Genomic DNA, 24,700 nt, shown 5'->3' with positions numbered 1-24,700 from the left:
TGTTCAAAATTTCACGTTGTTTGTCTTCAATGTAGTGAGAGTTGATGAAAAAGGAGAAGTCCAGTTCTTGAATTAAGCTCAGCCTTCAGCTGAGCTACAAGAACATACAGTACTGCTATTTCAAAGGATACCCACAATACGCTGGTTGTGTTCAAGTCTGTTCAGAAGCGATTCATGAATTGCTCATGTCCCACCACAGACCCACACCAACTAATCACCTTGTCCTGTTTCTCACTGTATTTTTGTTATTTATGATTGTCAAAACATTACAATAATATAAAAACATTTCAGAGTAAATACAGAAAAATGTTTTTTTCATTTGATTTATTTTCATAATAAACCAATTAAAAATACAAAAGACAAGGACCCAAGGTTCAGTGGGCTCCATCATTTAAAAATTTGTCCTTAAATACAAATTCACTCTGTAATATGAATACATATAACATTAGACCTCTAAACATAATGATCTTATTTGCATCTATCAAAAATTTGTATGGAAACAAATTAGCTGAAAAAACTTCCCTCCGACATTGAATGTACAGTATTTACAATCAAAAAAAAAAGAACTCTTTGCAGTATTAATCTCCAAAAACCTGCATAAATTGTATATATTTCATTTCCCTCCCCCCCTTACAAAATAATCTGAAGTAGAAAGCAAGATTGTTAAGCTTCATAGTCACAAAATGGCATGAAATATTTGCACCTGTAGTGATGCCATTAGCTTCTGTAATTAAATATATCCAATGTTTTCATATAAAATATAGACATGGCATTGTCCATTACTGGAATATATGTTTTGTGTACTCTCAATAGGAGTGTATATTCTATTTTGCACACACAAGAGCTTGTGCTGCAAAAATGCAAGAGGATACCTGGTTATCAAATTCTAAAACTGATGTAATTCACTGGTATGAAACAAATACTCGATCATAAAAATTCAAACACATGGAATGAAACTGTCTCACTAAAAGTAACTGCTGCTTCAAAAGTTAAGTGATACACATACAGATTAAACAGAAAAGGTTACAATAACAATGTAAATCAGCAAGAGACTGGAAACCTAAAATAAGAATTTTGAAACTTTGGCCAACAACCTCAGGAGAAAGTCTTCATAGCATAAAAAGCATGTTCCTTCATGCCTGTATTTTGAAAAATGAGTAATATATAATTTTATTGATATGATAACACTTAGCAATTAACAGAAAATCAAAATCCATCCTAAAGCATGAATTCTAACAATTAACTGCAGAAATTAAGTAGCTTTGCAACATCTTGCTTCAAAATCAAATCATATATACATAACCAAAAGGTCCCATCACATTTATGAAAATAATCATCCACAGGGTCTTTTTTTTTAATTATTTAATTATTAATACAAATTGGGTTCCAATGGCTCATTTTCTTGCTTCACTTGCATGTTAGATGGGATACCATTCGGACTGGACACTACCATCACAAATGGCTGCTGCTGGAAACTCTGCTCCGACTGCTCAGTATCGTCTGATTTGTCACCCCCTTCCTTCACTGCTTCTTGTACGCCAACCTGTTTGGTTTCTGGTGCTTTGATAACCGAAGTGATCACTGTGCCCGACGGATGAGACATCACCTGGGAGCTGCTAGGCGAAAACGTCACCACGGGGGTAGTGGCACTGAAGGATGGAGACGAAGCCATGTTGACTGTTCCATTGCAAATTGTCTGCACACTGCTGGTGAGCACCTGCTGAACTTGTGCTGGGCTCAGCACAATTGAGGAAGGAGGCGAGACTGGCTTCTGAGACTGTACCATGACGTTTTCTTTAAGAACCGTCATGGCTTGTGAAGTCGGAATGGCTTGTAAAATGAATTTTTGGGCTGCTGTTACTGAGGCTGGATCTGTGCTGGCTATAACTGTAGTCAGAGGCACTGTCTGGAGTGTTACAGTATGCAGCTGCTGATTTCCAGGAGAAACAACCACTGGAACCTGGGCTGGAGTCTGTAAAGTCCTGTTAAGATTAGAAAAGATTATAGGGTCAGAACACTTCCACGCTGAATTTTAAAAAAATACTTACTATAGAAAAATCATTTGGCATCATAAACATTTATTTACCCAACATTTCCAAAAGTAGTAGCAGTATCTCTCCTAATAAAAAAGAACTGGACCTGACCCCTGAATTCAGCAAGATGTTCTGAAAGTACAGGTAACGTGCATGAACAATACTGCCATCAACAAACTGAACAGCCTGCCTTTGAGACATTGAGTAGGTCATCAGAAAACCTGGGAATCACATCTAAGACCCCCCCATCTAAAGCATCAACCAACATCATTAGCATGACCCACTACACATCTGCCATCAGTTTCACAAGTTACCTTAAATAATTCACAAATCACGAGCCTAATTAATTCATAAGTCAGGCCTTGATTCTCCTGACATCCATATATACATCTAACTATATGCAAAAGAATTCACACTGCAGCAGTAAATCTGCTCAAGACCTTCTCAGACTCCCAGAACACACAGTTCTCTGTCTGCCAGGCTCATACATGACTTCTGGTAAAACAACTGAACAGAACCTGCTCCCAAAAACATCACTTTAAATTAGGAGTAATTCCATCAGTTGCAGGCTCAAAGACTTGGGTGCCACATTACTCTCAACAGATATACAGCTGCAAGGGCAACATTAGAAGGTTAACAGCTGTACTGCTGGAGTACACAGCTACTGCAGTGGATGACAGTGACTTAAACTTTGCAATACACTCCAGTCAAGCAAATAAAACCAAAATAAAAAATCCAAACCACAACATAAATAGTTACTGGGGAGGGAAAGAGGAAGGGAAGGATAACTGCTTTGACATTCTCCTACAGCTTGCTCCAGCCCACTGTGCCATGCTGTCCCTGACAATCTTTCTTTCCTTCTGCTTGTCATGCCAAGTTCTCTCCAACCTTCCTGTTTCTTTTTAGTGTTTTCTCCTGCCTGCCCTCCTCCCCTTTTTTTTAGTTTTAAGCTCTCCCTTGTATTTTCTCAAAGACAAACAAAAATAACTATCTCCTCCTACCTTATTTCTACCCCTGCTGAAATCACTTTAGATGCAAAGGAATTTACTGTCAACATTTCTATTTTGAAGTCCACGCACAGCTCTGCCTGCTCTTTCTTCTGAAGACTGGAGATCAGATATGCTCTAAGGATTGCCCACCATACATCTACCATGGAACATCCTCCTTTCTGTAGTCCTTCTATCCGTGTAGCATCTATTTTTCACAGCTCTGTGAAATCCTACTTGCCAGCATTTAGCCATTGACCAATCAACTCTGACTCAGCATATTCAAAATGTCAATTTAAAACTACACTCTGGCTATCCCAGTTTCAACAAAAAGCTTACCAAAGCAGGACTTATGTGGTGCTGAAGCTACAGGGCAATGTGGATGCAGATGCTGCTGTTGGCCATAGTCCAACCACACAGGGAGCTGCATTCCCATTTTCTTAGTGCAGCAGCAGAAGCAAGTGAAGGAATATATGTAGATGATTTGCCAGGTCCTACTCAGCTCAGTCCTCTGGGAAAGGCCTCTAGCTGAGCTCCAAAGATTGCTCCAGCAAGAGTAGCCCCAGTAACCCTGCTGGTATTAGGCTCAGAGCACATGGGTACTCTCTGAGCAGCCTCCAGCTGCCAGTCCCTGCTGCATGCAATCTTTTCCCCCAGCTCCCACACAGCTTGCTAACACAAGGAACAAAACTTCCATCTGTAGCTTTCTCTTCCTTCCAAGAAAGGAGGTTGCAGTACCCAGCGATGCTGCAATAGCAAAACAAATCCAAATCCTTGCCAACAAGGCTCCCACACAGGTCTCATCACAAAGGCCATCATAACCAGGACTCAAAATTTGATGTGACTGACACCTGAGTCATCTTGAGCTCCTTTTTCACTAAACTAGAGACAGCCCAAGGAAGAAGCTCATGGAAATGGGGCTGGAGGTGAAGCACCACCTAGAGTGATTGCTTTTTTCTTTCAAACTTCTGGAGAACTTGGTGCTGCACAGCAAATACCAACATGGAGCTTAAAGTGCAAGGCTCAGAATGACAGTACCAAGGTTCACATCAGGTGTGAGAAAGGTTATTAGTGCTAACTCTCTTTTTTTTTTTTCTTGCCCCCACAATTCTCCTGGGACCTTCACAGAAAAGTCAGAAATAGTAATAGGATGAGGGCATCCACTAGATTTTTTTTGAGGGAGGGGAAAGTAAACTACCTACAGTTAAACAAACTTGGAGTAAAACCAAAGTGTCACATGCATACAGCTCAACCCAGGAAAGTCTACAGGGACCAACGAATGCCAGTGGAACAGCTATGAAGGAAAGACAACTGACATTTGTCATCAGAAAAGCTTTAAAAGTTTCAGAGTAGATACTGAGTCAGCTCTTTAATTCATGAAGAAACTTACCTGAGCTTGAAGGATTAAGATCAACTCAGTAGCTGCAGTTTTGAAAGCAGCACCTGAAGCTGACAGCTTGTACTGGTATGTCATCCAAGGATTACTCTGAAGCTACTTTCTTGTTCTCTAGTTGTTTTGTAAAAAATAAAAGCTTCTAACTGCTAAATGGCTGAAAAGGACAACCTCGAAAAGTGTGAACTGGATCTAATCAATGCAGAAAGCATCTCTAAAGCACTAGGAGTAACACCTCTGGGAAAAGAAATCAGGCCATTTGTCTTAGCGTACTGTAATTAGTATCTGCATATCGATGCTAAGCCATTTTATTTCTCTTGAAAGCCAGTCCCATACCTGTACACCATACTGTGATTAATAGTTTACTCTAGATGCTTTGTCTTTTCCATCAGTCAAGATATAGATGTATGATACACATGTATATAAACCTGTACATACAGATATATGTATACACATATAGTATGAACCTGCTCAAGTGAATGCATGCAGCAGGCATCTGCACAAGCACAGCATAAATATTTGTTTACGTTACTGGTGGCCAAGCAAGACATTTTCCTTAATTGCTAAAACTACAGACAGCTGTATCTGTTTACTAACTAAAAATCTACCTGCTCAAATTGTTTGCCTTGAATATCACTGAAAAAAAATACAGCTTGGTTAATCGTTTTCTCCATTAAAAAAAAAAAAGTACACACTAATTAAGGTGATTTGTTAACACTGGGCTACTTTATTTTAGGTGCTTTGAACTGTATATTTTGCTATGCTTCCGAATTTCATTGATATTTTGCTAACACCATTTCTGCTCTAAGGTACAAATCTTTTGGTCGATTATTTTAAAAGTTCCTGCTGAGGTTTCAAAAAGAACAAGAACATTGAGCAACAGTGATGAAAAGGAAATGCTGCCATAAAACAATCTGGTTACAACTGAGAAAAGAATGACAAAAATTCAGAAGTCATTTTAGCTTGGCAGAAAATTATGGTCTATTTTTTGGTCCATTTGTTACTGTTAATGGCCTAGAATTGTGCAATATCTTATTAGCTCATCAAGAGGTAACTAGTGATAAAGCAAACAGTAAGTGACAGGCAAGAAAAACAAGTTTATTCATGGTAATTTACGTGAAAATTATGAAATGGAAATGATACCAATAAATACTGAAGCTACGAGCCAAGGAAGATATAAAAAAAATTGAAGCTACAAGCCAAGGTAAACAAAGTATTTCACAGCACAGTAAGAAAATGAAACAATACAATATTAAGAAACAGAGAGAGATGTACCACAGAATTCCCTCTCCAATATACACATTGTTCAACCTACAGCTACAGAGGAAATGACGGCCTGGAGGTAAATAGGCTAATTTCCAGAGACTTAGCCCATTTGTTCAATTAACTGGTTGCCAGAACTCATTCAGTCAAGCTAGGAAGAATAAAGGAGGTGAAGAGGTGGGATGAGCTTGTTAGAATCACTCTGGATGCCTAAGTTGAGAGGTGATCTCCTCTGAGTGACTATACAGAGAGCATCAACCAAATGCTACTCAGGAGCTCTACTGTTGCTGCAAACTGCTCCACAGCTGCACTCATGGACATGATCCTCAGTCATCAGCAATCTTATCAATACTTCACCCCAGTGTATTTTCTCATAGCCACAGGCTGTTCTACAGCACAAGCCACACGGACAGGTGCTGCTAAGCAGTCCAGCAGGAGATGTCCATGAGAGGCAGAAATGTGCTTGATGCTGATGCCCTCCTGCCCAGTCTTAACACAGCCTCCTCTGAAGCGGTGGCGGTGCACGTTCTTGTCTAACACTTTGCCTGAACAACATCATTTCTTAACATCATGGGGACAGAGGACTCAGCTCTTAAGGCTGTTCTTTTTACTGACCCATGGAGTTTTACATTCTTCTTACTAGAATTTTTCAAAACTGCACAGTCACCTGAATTAAAACTCAGGAACTTTGCTACTAACAGAAATCTGCAGAGACCCCTATCTCTTTCAACAGTGGAAAGACATGGAAAGAGAGCTCCTACGGATAGCTTCTTATTGTGCAGAAACAAAATTATTCTGACTAGAGGATTTTGAAGTCCTTCCTGTCATAAGCAGTTGCCTTCTTGCCTACCACAGAAACTAAATCAGAACTGTGTTTAAGAAAAGTTCTTCTCAGCTGCAGGAAAATCACATTGAAATGTTTAGTTACAACCAAAGTCTTGACAGACGATAGACAGCTGTGATAGAAGTCGTCCCTATTACAAATGCGTTCTGAGAGACAAACCTTGTTGTAAGATAAAGAGACTTTCTTTTAGAAGCCCACTGAGATCACATCAGTCTATTCCTGACCAACATCTCCCTCAGAAAGGAATTTTTTCTCACCATCCTGAAATCTACATTGCAGTCAAGCCTTCACTTAAAAGATTACAGAAATCAGCTCTTTGTAACAGTCACCTGTTTGCCTTCCTTTGGGGAAGGCTATGGCAGCAGTGAGTCAGATCCAACGGTATCTACTAGTCAGTGTGCTGGAGAGCTTCTACTGCAGGCCTGCCTTTGGAGCACTGATAGAAGACTACTATCTAACTGCAAACAGAAGCAAAGCAAAGCATGGGCACTGATGGTGGCCGATCAAAGGATAGCCTTCTAAATTAGCCAGAAGTTGAGCTGTCATTGTGATAGCTTGGACAGAACATGTTAGAAGACCAGAATTCGGACTCAGAATTGAATATTGATAGAAACATTGTGTTTCATACCTGAAGCCTGCTAAAGCATTGTAAAAGGTCTGAGAGCAGTCAGCTAATTCCAAGTTTCTTGGTACACAGAGCTGCCAGCTAGATGATTCAGCTATGTCCCATACAGTCAATAAAAGAGACAGACACATAATTTAAAATTACTCACTATATAATCTTCTCTGAACCGTAAGTAATGTGAGAATCTCTTTTCACTACATCTTAAATCACTACTACTCTAGATTAAAGGCAAATGAAAATGCATTTTCATGAATCTTATCTCCAGTCCTCATCATTTAAGGGAGAAATTTAATTGCCCAAACACAGGCACCTTACAGCCCTGTATGATGTCCTACACAAGGTAAGTCCCTAGCCTCACAGGAGAGGTACACTTTCTGGAGCAACAGAAAGGATGCTCTTTACACTCAGAATGACCCAGCAACCATGAAGCTGAATCCCAGGCCAGTGCCTCCTAATTCCAAGTTAAAATACAATTACTCAAATAAACCAGATGTTCTGGTTAACCTGTGTAAGTTAGTCTGATTTAAACAGAAGAGTTTTACAAGCACTAAATTCAAAGAAACTTTTTCTTCCTTGTAAACGGTGTCTCACTGGAAAAAGTTAGCAATAAAATGCTCATCCAGAGTGACATTTTTATTTTTGTCTTATCATTGCAAACATTTGGTGCCAAACTTGGCTCCCAGTTACACGACTGGAGACTACAGTAACTGTGCTTGCATACACCAAGCCAGAACAGTTAGATCTGCAGAACAGCAGTGCCTTTACAATTTCAAATATTCCCACTGGGGATGCTACATGTTTTCCTCAGTCAGCAAAATCCAGTTTGCTTGACCTGACCCTGCTCCTGCCCTGTTTCCTAAGCTTCAGTTAACAGATCACCACAGCCTTTCTCTTTAAGCACTGGGGCTGAAGAGGCATTTATCCTTGGAAAGTAACACTTCTCTCTGTCTCCCCTTCATACAACAGCACCAAAACTTGTATAAAAAGCACATTAAAAGCCATCCCAAAGCCAAGACCTTTCCACTTCAGAGTAAGATACAAGCTCTGTGCAGCTATAAATGAAGTTGCTGCCTGTTTCCTGTAAAGAACCAACTGTGGATTCTCACTGGCATGCCCATTTCTTTGAGAAACGCCAAGAGGCCCTGGGGAACAGCTGCAACACTCTCCCAGTGATGCTCTGGGAGTAGTCTGTACCAGACAATGTTGCCTAGTGCAGGGCAGGGATGCTGACATGAGCCCTTCACAACAGTCTTCAAATGTGATTCTTTTACCAAATCCCTCAACAGAGAAGATGTAGGTTCAAAACTTACTCTCTGAAGGCTACAGTTAAGTGTTAAGAAACCAATTGTTCTGACCTCAAAGATGCTCAATATATTCTTATTTTTTTTCTTCTTACAACACAACAAAAGCAAATTACTGCAGAGGGAAGACCATTTACTTCCATCAAGTAGAGGAGTGAACACTCACATGAATAAAACTTTAGAACTACATTGCATAAGACAAACTATATGGATTCAAGATGTTCACGCTTCGAGACAGAGCCCAACCACTAACCAGTATGCATCAGAAAAACTTTTGAGAATCATAACCAGACCCTAGTTTCTGGTTTGCCCAAATGACCTTGACTATTTACATGCCCCAACCACTGAACAGCAACTGGCAACCAATGTTGCTATTTGTCCTCATTCTTCCTACTATAAAGTGACTCCAAACACAATCCTACAGAGCATGTGCATACATCAGAAGGTCTGCCAACTCTTAGTCTACTATGGCATTCATACCTGCTGTACATTTTCAAATCATGCAGACCATCCATTTCAACCCTTATGGAAGCCCCACTGTAGCAATTCAGAATGTGTACACAAACACATTTAACTGCTAGAGATTTAGCTGTTTGAACAAACCAACCTTTGTTGGTTTGTTTCAGCCTTATTATAAAACAAGAAAAAACATATGCTCCAAAATAAGTTCAATGTGTCATTCTACCTCACCAAACTACTTTAAGTTTGCACTTTGAAGTTGAGCAGAAATGTATCTGTCATAAATTGTATTTTGAGAGCCTGGAATGGGCAGTGACTATGGCACACGATTCATCAGCACCTTGGTTTGCAGCTTGTCCCATCCTGGTGGTTATTATTTTCATTCTAACTCCTCAGAAGCCATAGTATAATCTTTCTTAATCAGTAATACTTCTATGCCATTCTGAAAAGGTCAGATGGTTCCTTTTTTCCCCTTCATTTAAGACACTTTGTCATCTTGGCTAAGAAAAGTGCAATTGAAGACTTCATGGAATAATGTTCTAAGTTACAAACAATGGATGTGAACCAATGCAACATAGAACTCTAAGGCTTTAAGGCTTTTATTTAATTTGAACCTCACACATATATCATCTCTACTACTTTTTCCCCTTAGTTTATTACCCAATGTCCGATTGTGAAATACTGTAATGCAATAACTGGATGTCATAATGTCACTGAACAGCTTTCCAAATGTTAGGCTGGACTTCTAGCCTGCATTAAGTCTTACTTCTGTTTGTTGTTACCATTCTTTATACCATCTATACTACTGACATTTTTTGTGATACATAATCTAGTGTAGGTCTAGCCTAGACCTATTTAACTCTGTAAATTCCTGAACTTTCTCCCTATTAATGTTTAATATTATTGTTCTTCTGACTTATGTGGTACTGCATAGCCTCAATTATGTCTGTACTTATTTCCTTTCACTATATATTGCCCTTGTCAATTTTTACAAGTAAGTTAATCCTTCATCAAGCCTGAACTCAATGGACTGCACTGTACTGAGTAGCTTCATCCCTAAGCTTTAAAAACATACAATGATGTTGATGCAGATCTGTTGATGGAGATTTTTATTAACTCTCTACATTCATTTCAAAACTGGAATTTTTTTGTTAAATCCTTCATAATCATCTTTCAGATAAACTTCTGATAAAATACAATCTTTCTCTCTCCTGTTCTTCAGAAACAAAGAAATTATTTGGTCTCATTACTGTCATTACCCACTTCTCTGACAAAAACGGATGGTTTATCTCAGAGAGTCAGTACCACTCCAAAACTACTGGTGGCTCTGGATGTAATTTTCAAAGGAAAGAACAGAGGAAGGGAGCAGGAAATAGCATTACTGCCATTTTGCAGCAGAAAATTATAACCACTAACAAAGCAAATATCAAAAAAAGTTATGATAATTGATTGAGAATGTGCAGCTCCTGAATCATATCCTGAAGCTTTCCTGAAACAGCTTTAAGGTCCACAATTGCTATATACAACTCTGACATTCCTGTGAGGAGCCTAGATTGCAAGAACATTTGTTTGTTTTAGGTCTTTTGTAGTCAGTATGGCTGAGATGAACAAGCTCCACATGCACCCGTCCATTGGGTGACGCCTCAGGCTTAAGTGACTTTTTAAAGCCTCTTCAGTTAGGATGCTGCTACTAAGGGGTAGATGCAAAAGAGTCATAATACTGTGTAATGTTAGCCAGCTGACTTACAAATTCAGCCTGGAAGCATGACTGTCTCCAAAACCAGTCTGTAGATACACAGCTCCCATGAAATTATTCTGTTAATTGTTTTCTAAAATCAAAAGAACTTGTTCTTATAACAGCAGCAAAATGCTAGAGTAGATAATATGGAACTTTCCCTTGCTGTAACTGGGGACAATACAAAAGATTAAAGAGATGACAAAAAATTCTTAAGATGAAAAAGCAAGAACGAAAATCTTTCTGAAGGATCATGCAGACCCACCATGTATAATTCAAAAGCAAAGACACCAAACAGTTGGTGTAGAAGCAGAGACATGAAAACACAGTTTCTGCTGTGGAACAGAATTGACAATGCCAATTTTAAGGAGTTGTGTATTTTTCCTCTCAAAAGGACATGCATCAAGTCTAATACCATGGGAAGGATGCACTTCCCCCCACCAAAGGCAGAGTGTTTATGTGTGTACATGTCACAGTATGCTGTACTCACTCTAAATTCCTAGGATCAACCACAAAGACATTGTTTCATGTCAATTAAACTGGAAGACTAGCATTTCTTGGAAGCAAAACAATCTAGTCTATCTAGCCATCAGTCAGTGAATTTATTATTATTCAAATATTTATGTTCTGCACATTTTCTTACCTTATATTCTGAACTGAGGAATTCAACGATTCATCCGGAACATTACTGGTTACAGCTGCATGTCCTTCTGTGAGGGGCTGCAACGGCTGCATTACGTGAACTGTCCGAAAAAGCTGAGTGGATTGTACTGGCTGTGGAGATTGCATTGTCCTCAAAACTTCTGAAGCCAAGCCAGGTGTCTGCTGCTGTCCAACTTCTACATGCTCCTTCAGCTTAGCAGGCTTTGCGTTTCCTGTTTTTAGCATGGCGGTTGATCCTCCCTTTGTTCCTGCGTTTGCAGATGCTCTAGTTCTGCTTGATTGGTTTCTGTTGGCCACCGCAGTCGAGAGCAGAGTTGAATCTGATGATTCAGTGCTAGGGCTCGCATCCTCATCATCAATATAGATGAGATCTTTTGGCATTTCTTTAAATTGATACACTAGCCGCTGACCTTCTACTTTAGCCAGGATTCCTCTTTGGTAATAGTATCTGTTTAAAGCATACATACACCAAGTTACACAGGTTTTTTGGCAAAACCAAAACAAAGCCACAAAACTCCCAGAAAATAAACATAGCACTAACAAGTAAACAAAATTTTAAGAGTCTAGTTTCTTCATTATAAAAAAGTTGCCAATTTAATAGCATATTGTTTTCCTCAAACAACTTTCATTTACTGGTATTTCATGTCACGTTTTACCTCCAACCTTAAATACCTCTGAGGAGAAAAAGAAAAGAACTCCACGACTTGGCAGCTCTGCTATCAACTCATACACTTTAAAAAGGTGCATGGAACTTTCAATTCTCCTCTTGACTCATACAGTTCTTTCAGTTACCTGAATTCATGCTTATTCACCAGTGAGCACAGGCAGACATTTTAGCTACAACAAAGCAAAGGGAACAGGACAGGAGGGCACTACTTCTATTATATTTACAAACTAATATGACAATTTGAAATTACGCACACTGAGGTGAGAGGTGAAGGGAAATTAAAAGAAATGCATAGCTGCTGAGTCGGACAATTATCCAGGTAAGACTGAAGCTTTGCGGACATCTGCTTATTTTGCAGTCTTTTATGTATGAGAAAACCCCCAGCTTGATAGGCAGTGGCACACAATTCTATGTTTTAAAACTGTCTGTGCACACAAGTTCAGAGAATTGAAATCAGATCTGAATTCTAAAACTTTATCTTCCACTGTAAAGGGGATCATGTGCAACAAGTAGAAATAATTTAATGAATACACCTGCATTTAGATTTTTTTCTTTTTTTTAAGAAAAGACATTCAAATTTATGTAAAAGGCTTGCCCCACTTGAAATCTTCAGTCTTTTACTTTGTCTGTGTCTGACTCTGAAGATGCAGTTTTTGCAGCAGCACTGAAAAATGTCTGTGCTGAAAGTGAAGGTGACTGACTTGGAGTTGAGGTTAGTAGGGGTTACTTTTAGTTAGCTAATTTATTTTCCTGAAATAATTTCTTCATTTTCCAAACTAATAGAATACTATGTTGTTATACAAATTAGATGAGGCATTAAATGCACACAAACACTAAGGCAACAAAACCAGTCTTTTATTAAAAATGCACATACCTGAGAGCTCTACCCATTGTTTCATAATTCATGTCAGGTTTGTTTTTGTGTTTTCCCCACAACCTGGACACAGCCTTGGAATCTACCAGTTTGAAAATGCCCTTCTCTCTTTGAGTCCATTTGATATATTTAGGACACGTAGCTTTGTCCTGGAGCAGTGCTAGTAAGAACTCCCAGAGATAAATTGTATTTCCTAAAGTGAAAGTATTTCAAAACACAGAAAAAATAGAAAAAATATTAGTTGACCATATTTTATTAATGATGCAAATAATCTTAGAAGTAAGAAGTTGGGATCTTTACAAATAGATTGTAATATATAATCAAGACTAGGAAATAGTGATGGAAGAGGATAGGAAAAGATTCCTGTGAGTTATTATAATCTGGATGCCCAAACACCCCAGCCACTTTCTCTGTACCAGTCAGGCACCAGTCAGCCTACAGCTGCACCATTCCAACCACCAAGATTAGACAGCATTAGTCACCTACGTATCCATTTCCCTCCTGCCTAATCCAGTTACAGAAGCAGTCACTACTGCTTTATCTTGAATAGGAACATGTTCAGGTCTATGATCTAAAAATGCTGGAAATTAGGCTGTTGCTTAAATGCTTTGCTGAATTGAGGTGAGTGTTATAATCCTTTAAAAGGCTAAACAAAATCCTTACTTTTAAGAATTAGATTTATATGGGGCAATCAGTAGTATGTGCTGAGGTAGGTATATCTTCAAGGATAAAGTACAGAAAAAGGTAATTTTTTTTAATCCAGTAAGCACTTGCACTTGCTGGTAGACAACTTCAAATTTAATTTTACAAACAAGCAGGCACAAACACTTATATATGGAAATCTGTCACATCTGTTCAGTGTTTATCACGTATAAAGAAACAGTATTAAAATCACAGATTATGAATACTTAAAACAAGCACAAAATTTGCATATTTTTTCTGAACCACATTTAAGGAGTCTAAACTCATACAACCAATTAGATCCTTTTTTCTGCCTTCTTTTTTTAAGGCTTTTGGGTGTTTGACTTTCTTTGGGGAATCTGAAACTGCACGTAGGCTTTTTAGTTGTTAGTCTGAGAAAGTAAGTAAAAACTTCTTGTATCACGTCCCAGAAGTAGCTGTGCAAAAACACAGCAATGACAGCATGTGCAAGTTTCATAAATTCCACAAAATATGATGCCCAGCACATCAGAAGGTGACAGGATCACTTCTGATAGCTTCAATTTAATCCAGCACATTTTTTTCCATTTTAACAACCACCAGTCTGATCTTTTTCTCCTAAAAAATGAAATTCCCATAGTACTGTATTATAAGCTATATTTAGTAAATACTCATCAAAGTCATCAGCACTGGCAGTACAAAAATGTTAGCAGCTCCTTCAGCAGGTGGAAGCTTGAAAAGTGAGCATTCCTAGAGAAAAAACAACGCCTTTGCAAATGTCTCCCAGCTTAAATAAAATAGTCTGTTTGCCTTCAGATACCCCAGAGGTAAAGGTTAAGACAGTCATACAGGAGTGAGAGCATTCCCAGCCATTTATAATTTAATCCAGGGTGCTTTTATTGCAGTCTAGACCAAAAATGCTCAGCTGCATCAAGGCAATCTGAAAATTTGTCACTGCTTAGCCACTGAAATCACTATGAAAACGACTGGATGCAAAAACCAGGTCTGCTTTACTGACAGGCTTTTTTAACCTCCTCTGAGTCACAACAGAAGAAACAGGTAGAAAACTCAGTTTTCTCTAAGCATTGTATAATATAATTATATGGAGAACTTGTTATTTTAGCATACAAGTTCCCCTTAGGGAATACACAGGCAGCTCTCGTGATTTTCTAGCTTCTTCCCTGCCACGGCTGGTCATATTAGTATGTCTTTTACTTGAATTCTGTGTTTCTCAAAATGCAAAACAAATGCTCTTCATAGCAGGAAGTGGTTTCAGGCAACACACTCCCTTTTATTTCCTTCAGAATTAGCAATTTTGTAACAATGGACAAATGTGAATTATGATGTATCCTTGCCATCATCAACAGAAACATCAGAATCTTCTGCCTTTTAATTTGTGTGGCTAGCTGCTTTCATATTTTCTGTTATTTCATTTGACCACCACATGGAGGTTCCTTTGATATTCTTCTTTCATTTTTACTTAAAAATCAGGTTGTAATTAAAAAAAAAAAAGGCAACAAGGTGTACTTAAAATTAATGGCATTAACATGTTAAATATTTACTGCTTGCCAATAGTATTTTGTTCCTGTTATTGCAGAAAACGTCTCTTCAAAAAGAAAAAACCCAACATATTCATTTGTCAGTATAGAGACTTTTCTGACTTCACGAGTCTGACATTGTTATGACCCCATTTTCCAAGGTTGGCTGGGCTTCTGTCCCGGCAAGTACCACATGCATGCAAGCCCATCAGTCCCTAGGCATACAAGCAGGCAGCTGTGACATGGGGGACGCTCATTTCCAGCTCCCACTGAGTGCAGCACAACTCGCTGGGTCCACAGCATCAGGCTGCCATTGAGACACGGCACGGGTGCAGGCGTTGGACCCAACAGCAAAGCAACAGAGCTGCTGACAAAACTGGTAGGCATTACTGAACAGTCCAGTCTGGAGGAAATGATTTATTGTATCAGTTATGTGGCATCTATTTTTATTTCTCCCTTTTAAACACAGGAGGAATTAAAGTATCAAACCCCCAAGTTTTCTGCTGAAGTCTTCAAGCTGTGTTATAACTTTTCTCCAAATGCAGGGCTCGGTACTTCCTGCTGCTGACTGGCAGCCTTGATTAGCTCCTCATGCAGAATTAGACACAGATGGAACACGTTTTCAAAGATCATCTGTCAAAATAACCACAGCCCAAGAAACACTAATACAATGCAAAGCACTCCCCAAGACTTCACTGAAAACACAGCAGACCCTGTGGGGGGTTGAAGAGTTTCCAAGAACCCTTGCAACTGAAGTGACAAATACATTTTTCTCCCTAGGAACTGAGTATTTCACCAAGCTCATATGTTTGTCTTTTACTTGCCTTATGATGAAATATGTTAACCATCCGTGAACATAAGACTTGGGTTTACATCACAAGAGAACTGTGAACTTCTTTTTACAGGTCACTCAGAAACAACGTTCTTTTAAAAACTTCAGTGACAACTCTTTGACTTACCCTTTCCATCTTTGTTTTTCTTTTTCACAGATATGTTTGGAGTTGTAGTAGGGGACTCAGAACGAGATGGTTTCGGTTTTTTCCCTGAAATAAACCACCAGTGAGTCACTGCAGCTTTAAACAAACAAACAAACAAACAAACAAAAACCCAAACAAAGAAAAACAAACAAGGACCTAAAAAGGGAAGAGATATGTTTCCCCAGTTCAAAGAATATTCAATTTCTACTAAGTTAGGAACTCACTTCTATGCTGAACTTCTTCATTTTCTAGAGCAGGATTGGACCCCCTATGCTCTTACTGTACTTTTAGTAAAGACTGTATTCATTTTCCTGAAGTCCATCTGCTTTGGAAATTTCTGTGGCTATTTAGGTACTCTTAAGAGCCCTTAAAACAGACAAGATGAGAAGAATAAGCTATTAATTCTGAGTAAGAGTTTAAAGAGGAAAAGACAGACAAAGTACAGAGCACTATCTTGTTCCCTCATCAGCAAACTAGAATTTAGGGGCAAAACAAGATTGCTTGCTTGTTTAATCAATTGCAAGTCTCCACTGACAGCATCAAACTACACTGTCGTATGAAACAAACATTTTTTTCCATCCTGTTGTCTTTTACACCTTTTTCAACAGTGGCTGCACATAGAGGAAAGTAATTTGTTTATAACGATCAGAAGAACCAGTAACAAGCTCTGAAAAAAAATCAGTTTTTAAAGTCATAAGCATGGTGGCTCTATTTGGTAAGGAAGACTGAAAGAAAGAAGTTAGTTACAACCGATTAGAAGAATGAAGAGCATTCATTTGAAAATGCTGCAAAATCAACTACTGAAACATAAGGAAATAAAAAAATCGAAGTCACGCTGAAATATTTTTCAATATAAAACCTTGAACCTACTCCTTTATTAGTTCTCATTCTCTGCAATGGTAGCTTTTACAGGTGAAGTAATTAATCAGAAACCTTCAGAACTTTCTTATGAAACAGCAATTTATCTTATCAGGTTTTGCAGTGACCCCTTACTACATCGACATTACTTAAATTACTGCCTTTGATCCTTTGAGAGGCAGAACAGACTAAGCACATATAAGACTCAGAGAAACATATTTCTAGTCCAAATGCCATATTGTCATAATTAAAGATCTAAAGAAAAATATTTTTCTTTTTCTCTATTTATTGCAGTTCAAAAGAACTGACGTTCTGAAAAGAGGCAAGACCAATAGGCCTGAGCAATCCCATACACTGTAACTTTCCACTTTTGGTTTTTAGGGGTTGTTTTAGTAAGGAAACAGCTCTGCTGCAGAGTAAGAGTGACAGTTTTTCACTAGCTCTGAAAAAAAAAAAGCTCAGTGCTAGGTTGCACTGTCTCCTTTGTTCTAGACTTCCAAGTATCTATAAGGAAGTCATAAGAAACAGTGGTTTGAGCACTCATCTTCTGACATTAGCACTCTTGCTTAGTCCACCTTTGCACCTTTTTCTTTCTCTTTTTTTGACAGGGTATGAGGGAGGAGGGATAGTTAGTTGAGAGGGCTATAGTGAAGAAACTCTAGTAATACCTGGAGTCCGCTAACTTTCTTGCTTTCATTCAGACAGGATTCATGACTGAGGACAGGACACAAACGACACTCACCATTTTGGCCAGTAATGTTTTCCTTGACTTGAACGAAAGTGGGAGGGAGAAATCCTACATTGTTTTTTTCATATACCGTGATGTGAAAGGATAAAGAACTACTGGGGTATATTTTTAGAAAGTTTTTATCCACTCACCATTATAGGTTGCAAAAATGTCAGTTTTCCCCAAAAATCTAGATGAAGTCACACTGTATGGATCAGCCTCTAGGGCACAAGAAATCCCTCAGGGTAACTTTGGCTAAGTGCTTTCCCCCCTTTAAGTTGTGTCACAGGAAGACTGTTGGGTACTAGTCTTATTTCCCCTCTTGAACAGGTGTAAATGTAGCTATTAAGGAGTAGGGAGTGTTATTTTGATGTCACTAATTTAGACCTTATCTCTAAATACCTTCAGTTCTTAAGACACAATGAAGTGGATGAGACTGCAATTGGGTCATGACTGAACTATCGCTGGTAAGCTTCAGGAAACAGAAGTACTGATCCCATGTAATTTACATAATTCTGATTAGAGATAACCTAGGCTACTAAATATGAATACTCTGGCAACAGCAATTCTAGGCTCTCTTTCTTCAGCCTAGACTACTTCAGGACATCTCATTTGGACAGTCTTCTACCAGAAGCCCAACCAAAATTAGCAACCAGTGAAGAACGTGAAACTTCTTTACAGAAATGTATCCATGTTACTGCTGTATATCTAGGCTAGAGATACTTAAGACGATGGTTTCAGACCACACTGTGAGCTATAATCTCCAGGCGCTGACTGATACCATCAAGAGAAACAATTAACAGAGACACACCAGATATGTTTCCTTTGTTTAAAAGAAGGTATTTTTTGAAAGCACATTAAGCACTAGCACACATTCTTCTTTGGTTCAATAGAGCATGAATTTATTACTTTTCGGAGTACATCACTAAATTCCTTTTTAGGAAAGAATTTTACAAAGAGGAAGGATGAAGAACATGCAAGAGCTAAGCCTTATGTGGGGCTACCATAGTTTTGGCTAGCTAATTGAATTTATAATTGGTATTTTCACTACCTTCCCATAGCAAATACAGGACTGAAGGTATCAGTACAGCTAATTTCCAAGTTTCTTTGTCTGACACTCCTTTGGTTTTCCTGTCTTTCTGATGCGTAGTTTGGCAGCTCAGTGCTCAGACATTCAGGAGTACAAACATCACACTGAACACATTTGGAGTTGAGCAGATGGGTGGATACAGCTCTCCTACTGTAGCAGTAAGGCCCACAAGGAAAGGAAGTGAAATCACCTCATCACTTCTGGAGAACATTTTCTTGGGGAAGCTCTACTTGACAATGCCATTCTGGCCCAGTTAGCTGGCAACGCTCTGGACTATTCATCCCTCTAAGTTTAGATGACGGGTTAATACACTAGAAGTCTATAAAATCTACAAAAACCCTATAAAATCATGAGTGACATGGATAGGGCAAAATAACCACCACCATTTCCCATGCCTCAAAACTGACCAAAGTAAGGGAAACAGACTGCACTTAAAAAACCCCCCTACAAACAAACAAAACACCCAAAAGAACCCCACCCACCCACTGCACATCATCCTAAAGTGCACTGCAAAATTAATAACATTTTGCAGCAATTCTTGTACATCAATGACTTGTAAATGCCGGGACATTTTGAAGTAACACTTCAACATCACTCAGGCCATACCACCTACCTCATGAACACTGAAATTCACTGAAAACTAGTAGCTAATGAAACACTAAGCTGATGAATCTTTTCTAGGTTTTTTTTGGTTTTTTTTTTTTCTAAAACAAATACACACATTTGCTGTGAAGCAACTGGTTTTCTAACCTACAGCTAGGGAGGAGGAAGGAGTGGGTGTAAGCAGAAGCACAACACGAAAGAGGGTATGAAAGCATCAAACCAAAGAGGTTAAATGTCTGGCAGACAGCAGCTCCTTGTTTTGACACACACAGAAGTCAACAGTATAAAAGAAGAAGGAAAGAAAAGAACAAAACAAAAAAACAGTTTAAAATGCTGTGGTTATCTCACAGTAGTGCACACAGCACGGTAGCTTCCCAGCAGTACTTTTAGAGCAGCTGCTGGTAAAGCTCCCTTCCACAGCAGTTTCAGTTCAGCTTTCTTAGGGGAATCAGAGACTTCCTGACCCACACCCCTGCCTGCAGGACCTTGTGACACATATGAGGCTCAGGAGGCTTCCCCAAGATCTCCACAGGCTGCTATGCTCTCTCTCACAGATAACTCCCAACATTTGGAATTAGCAGCAAAAGTAGCAGTAAAAATGCACTCCTATTCAGCAGGATAGCTGACTGGGTAGGTAGCTGACTGGCTGGGTAGCAGGATTCCTGTTTTGGAAGGCTTTTATTTATCATGCTCTAGGGTTAGCCTTAGGATTAGCTCCAGAAACATAATGCCCTTGGTTTACTTTTTTTTTTTTTTTAATTTGTTGCAACAGCATCTAACATCTGTCTATATTACATGACTCTCTTTCCTTGTAGACATCAGCTTCAGACCTCTGATGGAGTCCACGTTGAAGTAGGGTAGGAAAACAGGAGCAGAAGGTCTGGCTAACACCACTTCATTACTCTTTGGCACAGCACTGACTACAATGGAACATCACTACACTGTGTAAACGTAAACTAGAAATGGGATTAACACTTATTATAGCATGCAACTATTAAAAAAAATTTAAATCCTTCATATTTAAGAAAAGCTAAAAAGCCCTCCTCATTCTCATCCCCTATTCTGAACTGATCAAGTATCTTCAGTTGAAGCTAGGTAAGAGCTAATTAAAGTACTTCAGGATTCACAATAACAAAAGCTTGTATTGCAATACAATAGCTTGTATTGCAATTCTGCTCTGAAGAAGAAATATTCTTATAAATAGGAAGAAGCAGAGATTTCTGTTTCCTGCAGGATAAGCCATCTTTGCTATCTCTACAACATCATTAGTCTAAGCATCAGTATATGTGCTCACGCCTCTCAGGAAGAAAATGCTTTTTCTGTATTTCTAACTGAGCCCACTCAATTATTTTGGCCTGACACCTAGAATGGTTCCAGACACGCACAGGGGAACCGACCATGCCACCCCCTGCTCTCCTACTCCACACTGTTGTTCTCCGGTATCATCTTACCTTTTCTCTTCTTTGGTTGTTCAAATTCTGGAGTCTCTGGTGATTCAGCATAAGGGTCTGGGGCTTCCACCACCTCAGGGATCCCATCAAGTGTGACTGACACATGTGTAATAGGAGCCACCATATCATCCTCTTCAGCTGTGCCAAACATAGTTGCTTAAAAGAAGAGGACAAAAGGAATATTTTCACACAGCCATGAGGACTTTTAAAAGTTGGTTTTAGACCAAAAATTTAAACATAGAATAAAATAAAACTGTGACACTCAGGCCTTCAAGGGACAGAAGACTAGTTCATAAGGGAATATATGAGCTGAAAACATTTTACACAAGCAGAAGCACTACTAAAATAGAAAAATTTAATGATATAACCCACCTCCCCAAAAAAGCACAATTATCTGGTGACCACACATTCACATTTAAGGCAATCTGCAAATATAAGTGTATGTTCTCTTATCCTGCAACATGCTAATCCTCTATCAGCCAAGCAAAACACTGCAATCTAAACCACCCAACTTCATTCATACCTTCCGTTTGTAATTGTTGATTCTTTCTTTTCCTGTTCAACTCTGGCATGGCAATGAAATCTTTCAATGCATATAACATTGGATTTCTGATACCCAAACTATGTACGTAAAGAGTATCTGGAAGTTATAAAATAATCTTTCCAATTCCATGCAACCACACTGCACTGAATCCCTCCTCCTTTCACAAACAAGGCAAATACAGATTGGATTTTCTTTTATAAAAAACTTACTTATTCTTTTTTCATCCAACATAGGACCAGGGGAGTCCATATTGAGAAGTGCTTCAGCAGCCTCAATTGTTTCCATTGTTTCATCTCCATTATGACAAGATGCTTCAACTAAAAGTAAAGGAGAAAAAATATATCTTAAGAAGCTACAAACTGGACTTAAAGCTTAACACAATATTTATTCTTATTTCATTTCCAGAAAAAAAAAAAAAAGAAAACGTAGTAAACATGGTCTTCTAGTACATGAGTAGAAACAGATTAGCTGGGGAGAAAATGCAGACTGCAATAATTTATTTAGTACAGTACAGTTTTCAGATTACACGTAAAAAAAACCAAACCCAAACCCAATACAAACCTTTTGTTTCTGCCTCATTGTTCTAACCCCTCTCTTTGCTGATTACACAGTAAAACACAAAACCCATGAAACCTAAGAAATATCACTATCACAAACAATAGTCCAGAGAATATTATTTAAAAAACATGATATTGCTAACTTCTTAAGGTGGTCCAAAGTGTTATCCACATGTCGATATTTTGTGTTATCCACATAAAAACATGTGGATATGACACTTGAGGACATGATTTAATGGTGAACATGGTGGTGGTGCTGGGCTGACAGTAGGACTTGACAATCTGAGAGGTCTTTTCCAACCCTAACGATTCTATGGTTCTATGAATGGAAGTGAATTCCATAAATAAGAGATGCTTATAAAAAATATCCATAAAAAATTTAGCCTGGAGGAGATTAAAAAAATATTCCACAAGTTCTATTAGACAGCATACGATCTAAATGTGTAAATGAATCCTAAACCATTCAAACTCATAGGAATTACAGGTAAGGCTAACAGTGCAAGCTCCAAGAACATACTGGAAAGCAAACATGAAACATGAAAAGCAATACAAAGGGCTGGCAAATCTTCCAAAATTTTTGACTTCTAGACAATTCCTCTTCAATCTCAGGAGGGCAGCCATTAGACAAACCCAAAGCTCTTGAGCATTAATTTATGATGCTTAAGGTACATCTGAAGGTCATCTGAGGGTACACACCAAAAACATCCAGTAAAATATCATTTTGCAAAATAACAGCTCTCCCAAGAAGATAATATTGGTTTAACTGGAAGAGTACTTCACCAGAGAATTTTTAAAAAATAATTGTATTATGAAAAATAAGACAGATGGTAGTTCCTGGTACTGTAAACATTTAAAACTGGTTTTCACATTCTTTTAGAAATTACTGTTTGTTGGATGGAAATGCATGGGCCGGGCTTCCTTATCCTTTGACATGAATTTGATGCAACTTTGGGGAATTCACTTGCATCTATCAAAGTGATAAAAAGGGTTGTATTAGTATTCCCCTCCCTAGGACACCAAGAAACCTCAGCTTCTTTCTCAGTCCAGCAGTGGTAATAAGTCAGCTTCAGGCCCTCACTCCTTGTTTAGTTTTGAGGAATTTTGGGTGGTGCAGTCACAAAAAAAAAAAAAAAAAGGCAGACATGCACCTTCAGACACAATGTAATGACCTTGGAACATTTCTTACATTTCTTCGCACAAAAGCAAGAAGTTTATGCCAAAATTTCTATACTTAAAAAAAACCACAAAAAACCTTAAAAATATCAGAGCAATAACAAGAGCATCCAGCTCAGTCAGCAATAAGCAATTACACAATTAAAAAAAAACCAAACAACCAACCCTGGTTTCACCCCACGTTTACAGCTTCAGCATTTGTATCATTAGGAGAGGGCAAAGATGAATGCTGAGGTGCACACAAAAGCCCTACCTCCTCCACCCAGCTGTGCTTTACAGAATCCTCCTTACCTTCTAGATTTTTTCTTTACCTTAGTCCCACCAGCCCCAAGAGTAAGAGGCTTAGGCTAAAAGAGAATAAAGTAGATAGGTGTTGGGAACCCCTGAACCACACAGCAACTCATCCTGTTGCCTACAGGAACACCTCCACTCCATATCTTGCAAAGACATTCAGACAGTTAAGGGTCTGCACCTTCTTGCTGACATCTCCAAACAGCCTTAAGAAATGAGAAACACAGAGCTGGGGAGGAGGACAGCATGAAGAGAAAAGGAGAGGCAGTGAGAATGGACTAAGCTCCTGGTCTGGGAAGCCATAGAGCAAGACAGCAAATTATCAGGCAGCTGGCAAGCTCAAGAGCTCAGCCACAGAGCATCTCAGCCCCAAGGGCCAAACAGCATCACCAGGGAATGCCTAGCCAGCTGAGGAGGAGACAGAACATGTACAGCCCATGCAGTCTGTGGGCATGCTCATGCTTGGCCTGGTGCGGATGACTTGATCATTTCTGGTTCTAAGTTTTATCTGGATGCAAACTTTCCATACCATTTACCAGCATTACCAAGAGCTCAATAAGGATGTGACCCTAAATATAGGCACACAGCACTGACAAAGCAGTTGTTCTCAGTTCCAACACTGAATGGACAGGAAGGTTAACCCACCACGATCCAGCTCAGCCAAAGCCATGGAGCATGGTTGGTTTACGCTGCCATACAATTTAAAAGCCAGCAGTGGTACCCCCAGGTTCTCAGTGCTGCAGGCAGGGAGGAGAGAGCTGCTGCTGTCTCCTCTTTCCCCACTGAGAGCTGTAGGAGGACCAAACCTGCTCACTGGCTTTCAGGTTATGGAGTAGAGTCACTTCTTCCCCCGAACGACAGCAGAGGTTGCCAGCTTTACATCACTGTTATATGACACAGCTAAAGGTTTACCATCCTTATCCAAGACTAAATAAATGAACTTAAAATAGCCATATAAATAATGTAAGCATAGAAATTCATATAATTTGATGCTCACAAAAAACATAAGCATGTTAAGGAAACTACCCAGTCTGACCATTCATGAGACTCTCTGGCAGTCACACTCCCAAGGCCAGAGACTGCCACTGCTGGGGCAGAAGGCCCTTCACAGGGCATGGCTCCAGTGAGCTGACGGTGCCCAGCTTGACTCTCCACACACCCCACTCACACAGTCAGACCAGGTTTCCTTACTGGTTCAACCCCAGGTTTCCCATGGTAGTCTCAGATGTCTCATTCCACAAAGTCATTTATTCACAGCACAGTAACAAAGAAACAGCCCGAGCTGGTGCCTCCAAGGAGGACCCCCAACCAAGAAACTCCTGGGCTTTTATACCCTTACAGTCTACCCATGCACAAGTCTTGCTCTTCCTGTCCGTGTCCCTTCACCT

At 39.2% G+C, this 24,700-nt stretch overlaps 1 protein-coding gene across 8 annotated transcripts in view; it reads right to left on the bottom strand.

Moving 5' to 3' along the window:
• Positions 1-307: 307 nt before the first annotated feature.
• ELF1 (E74 like ETS transcription factor 1) overlaps positions 308-24,700 on the bottom strand; it is an 85,798-nt gene continuing 61,405 nt past the window's right edge. For 7 of the 8 annotated variants that reach the window (XM_027649910.1, XM_027649946.1, XM_027649927.1 and 4 more), the window contains 6 exons: positions 21,501-21,608; positions 20,748-20,903; positions 16,001-16,084; positions 12,844-13,036; positions 11,283-11,750; positions 1,370-1,982 (listed from right to left, as the gene is read on the bottom strand). In XM_027649910.1, coding sequence (XP_027505711.1) covers positions 1,370-1,982; positions 11,283-11,750; positions 12,844-13,036; positions 16,001-16,084; positions 20,748-20,903; positions 21,501-21,608 — 1,622 coding nt within the window. Of the gene's footprint in view, positions 1,983-11,282; positions 11,751-12,843; positions 13,037-16,000; positions 16,085-20,747; positions 20,904-21,500; positions 21,609-24,700 lie in introns of all 8 variants that reach the window. The other variant, XM_027649900.1, reaches the window with a different exon arrangement.

Source organism: Corapipo altera, unplaced genomic scaffold (assembly GCF_003945725.1).
Source record: "Corapipo altera isolate COAL_440 unplaced genomic scaffold, ASM394572v1 0, whole genome shotgun sequence".
Lineage (NCBI taxonomy): Eukaryota > Metazoa > Chordata > Aves > Passeriformes > Pipridae > Corapipo > Corapipo altera.
The sequence above is the reverse complement of the archived record's forward strand: the minus strand, read 5'-3'. Positions and strand labels throughout refer to the sequence as shown.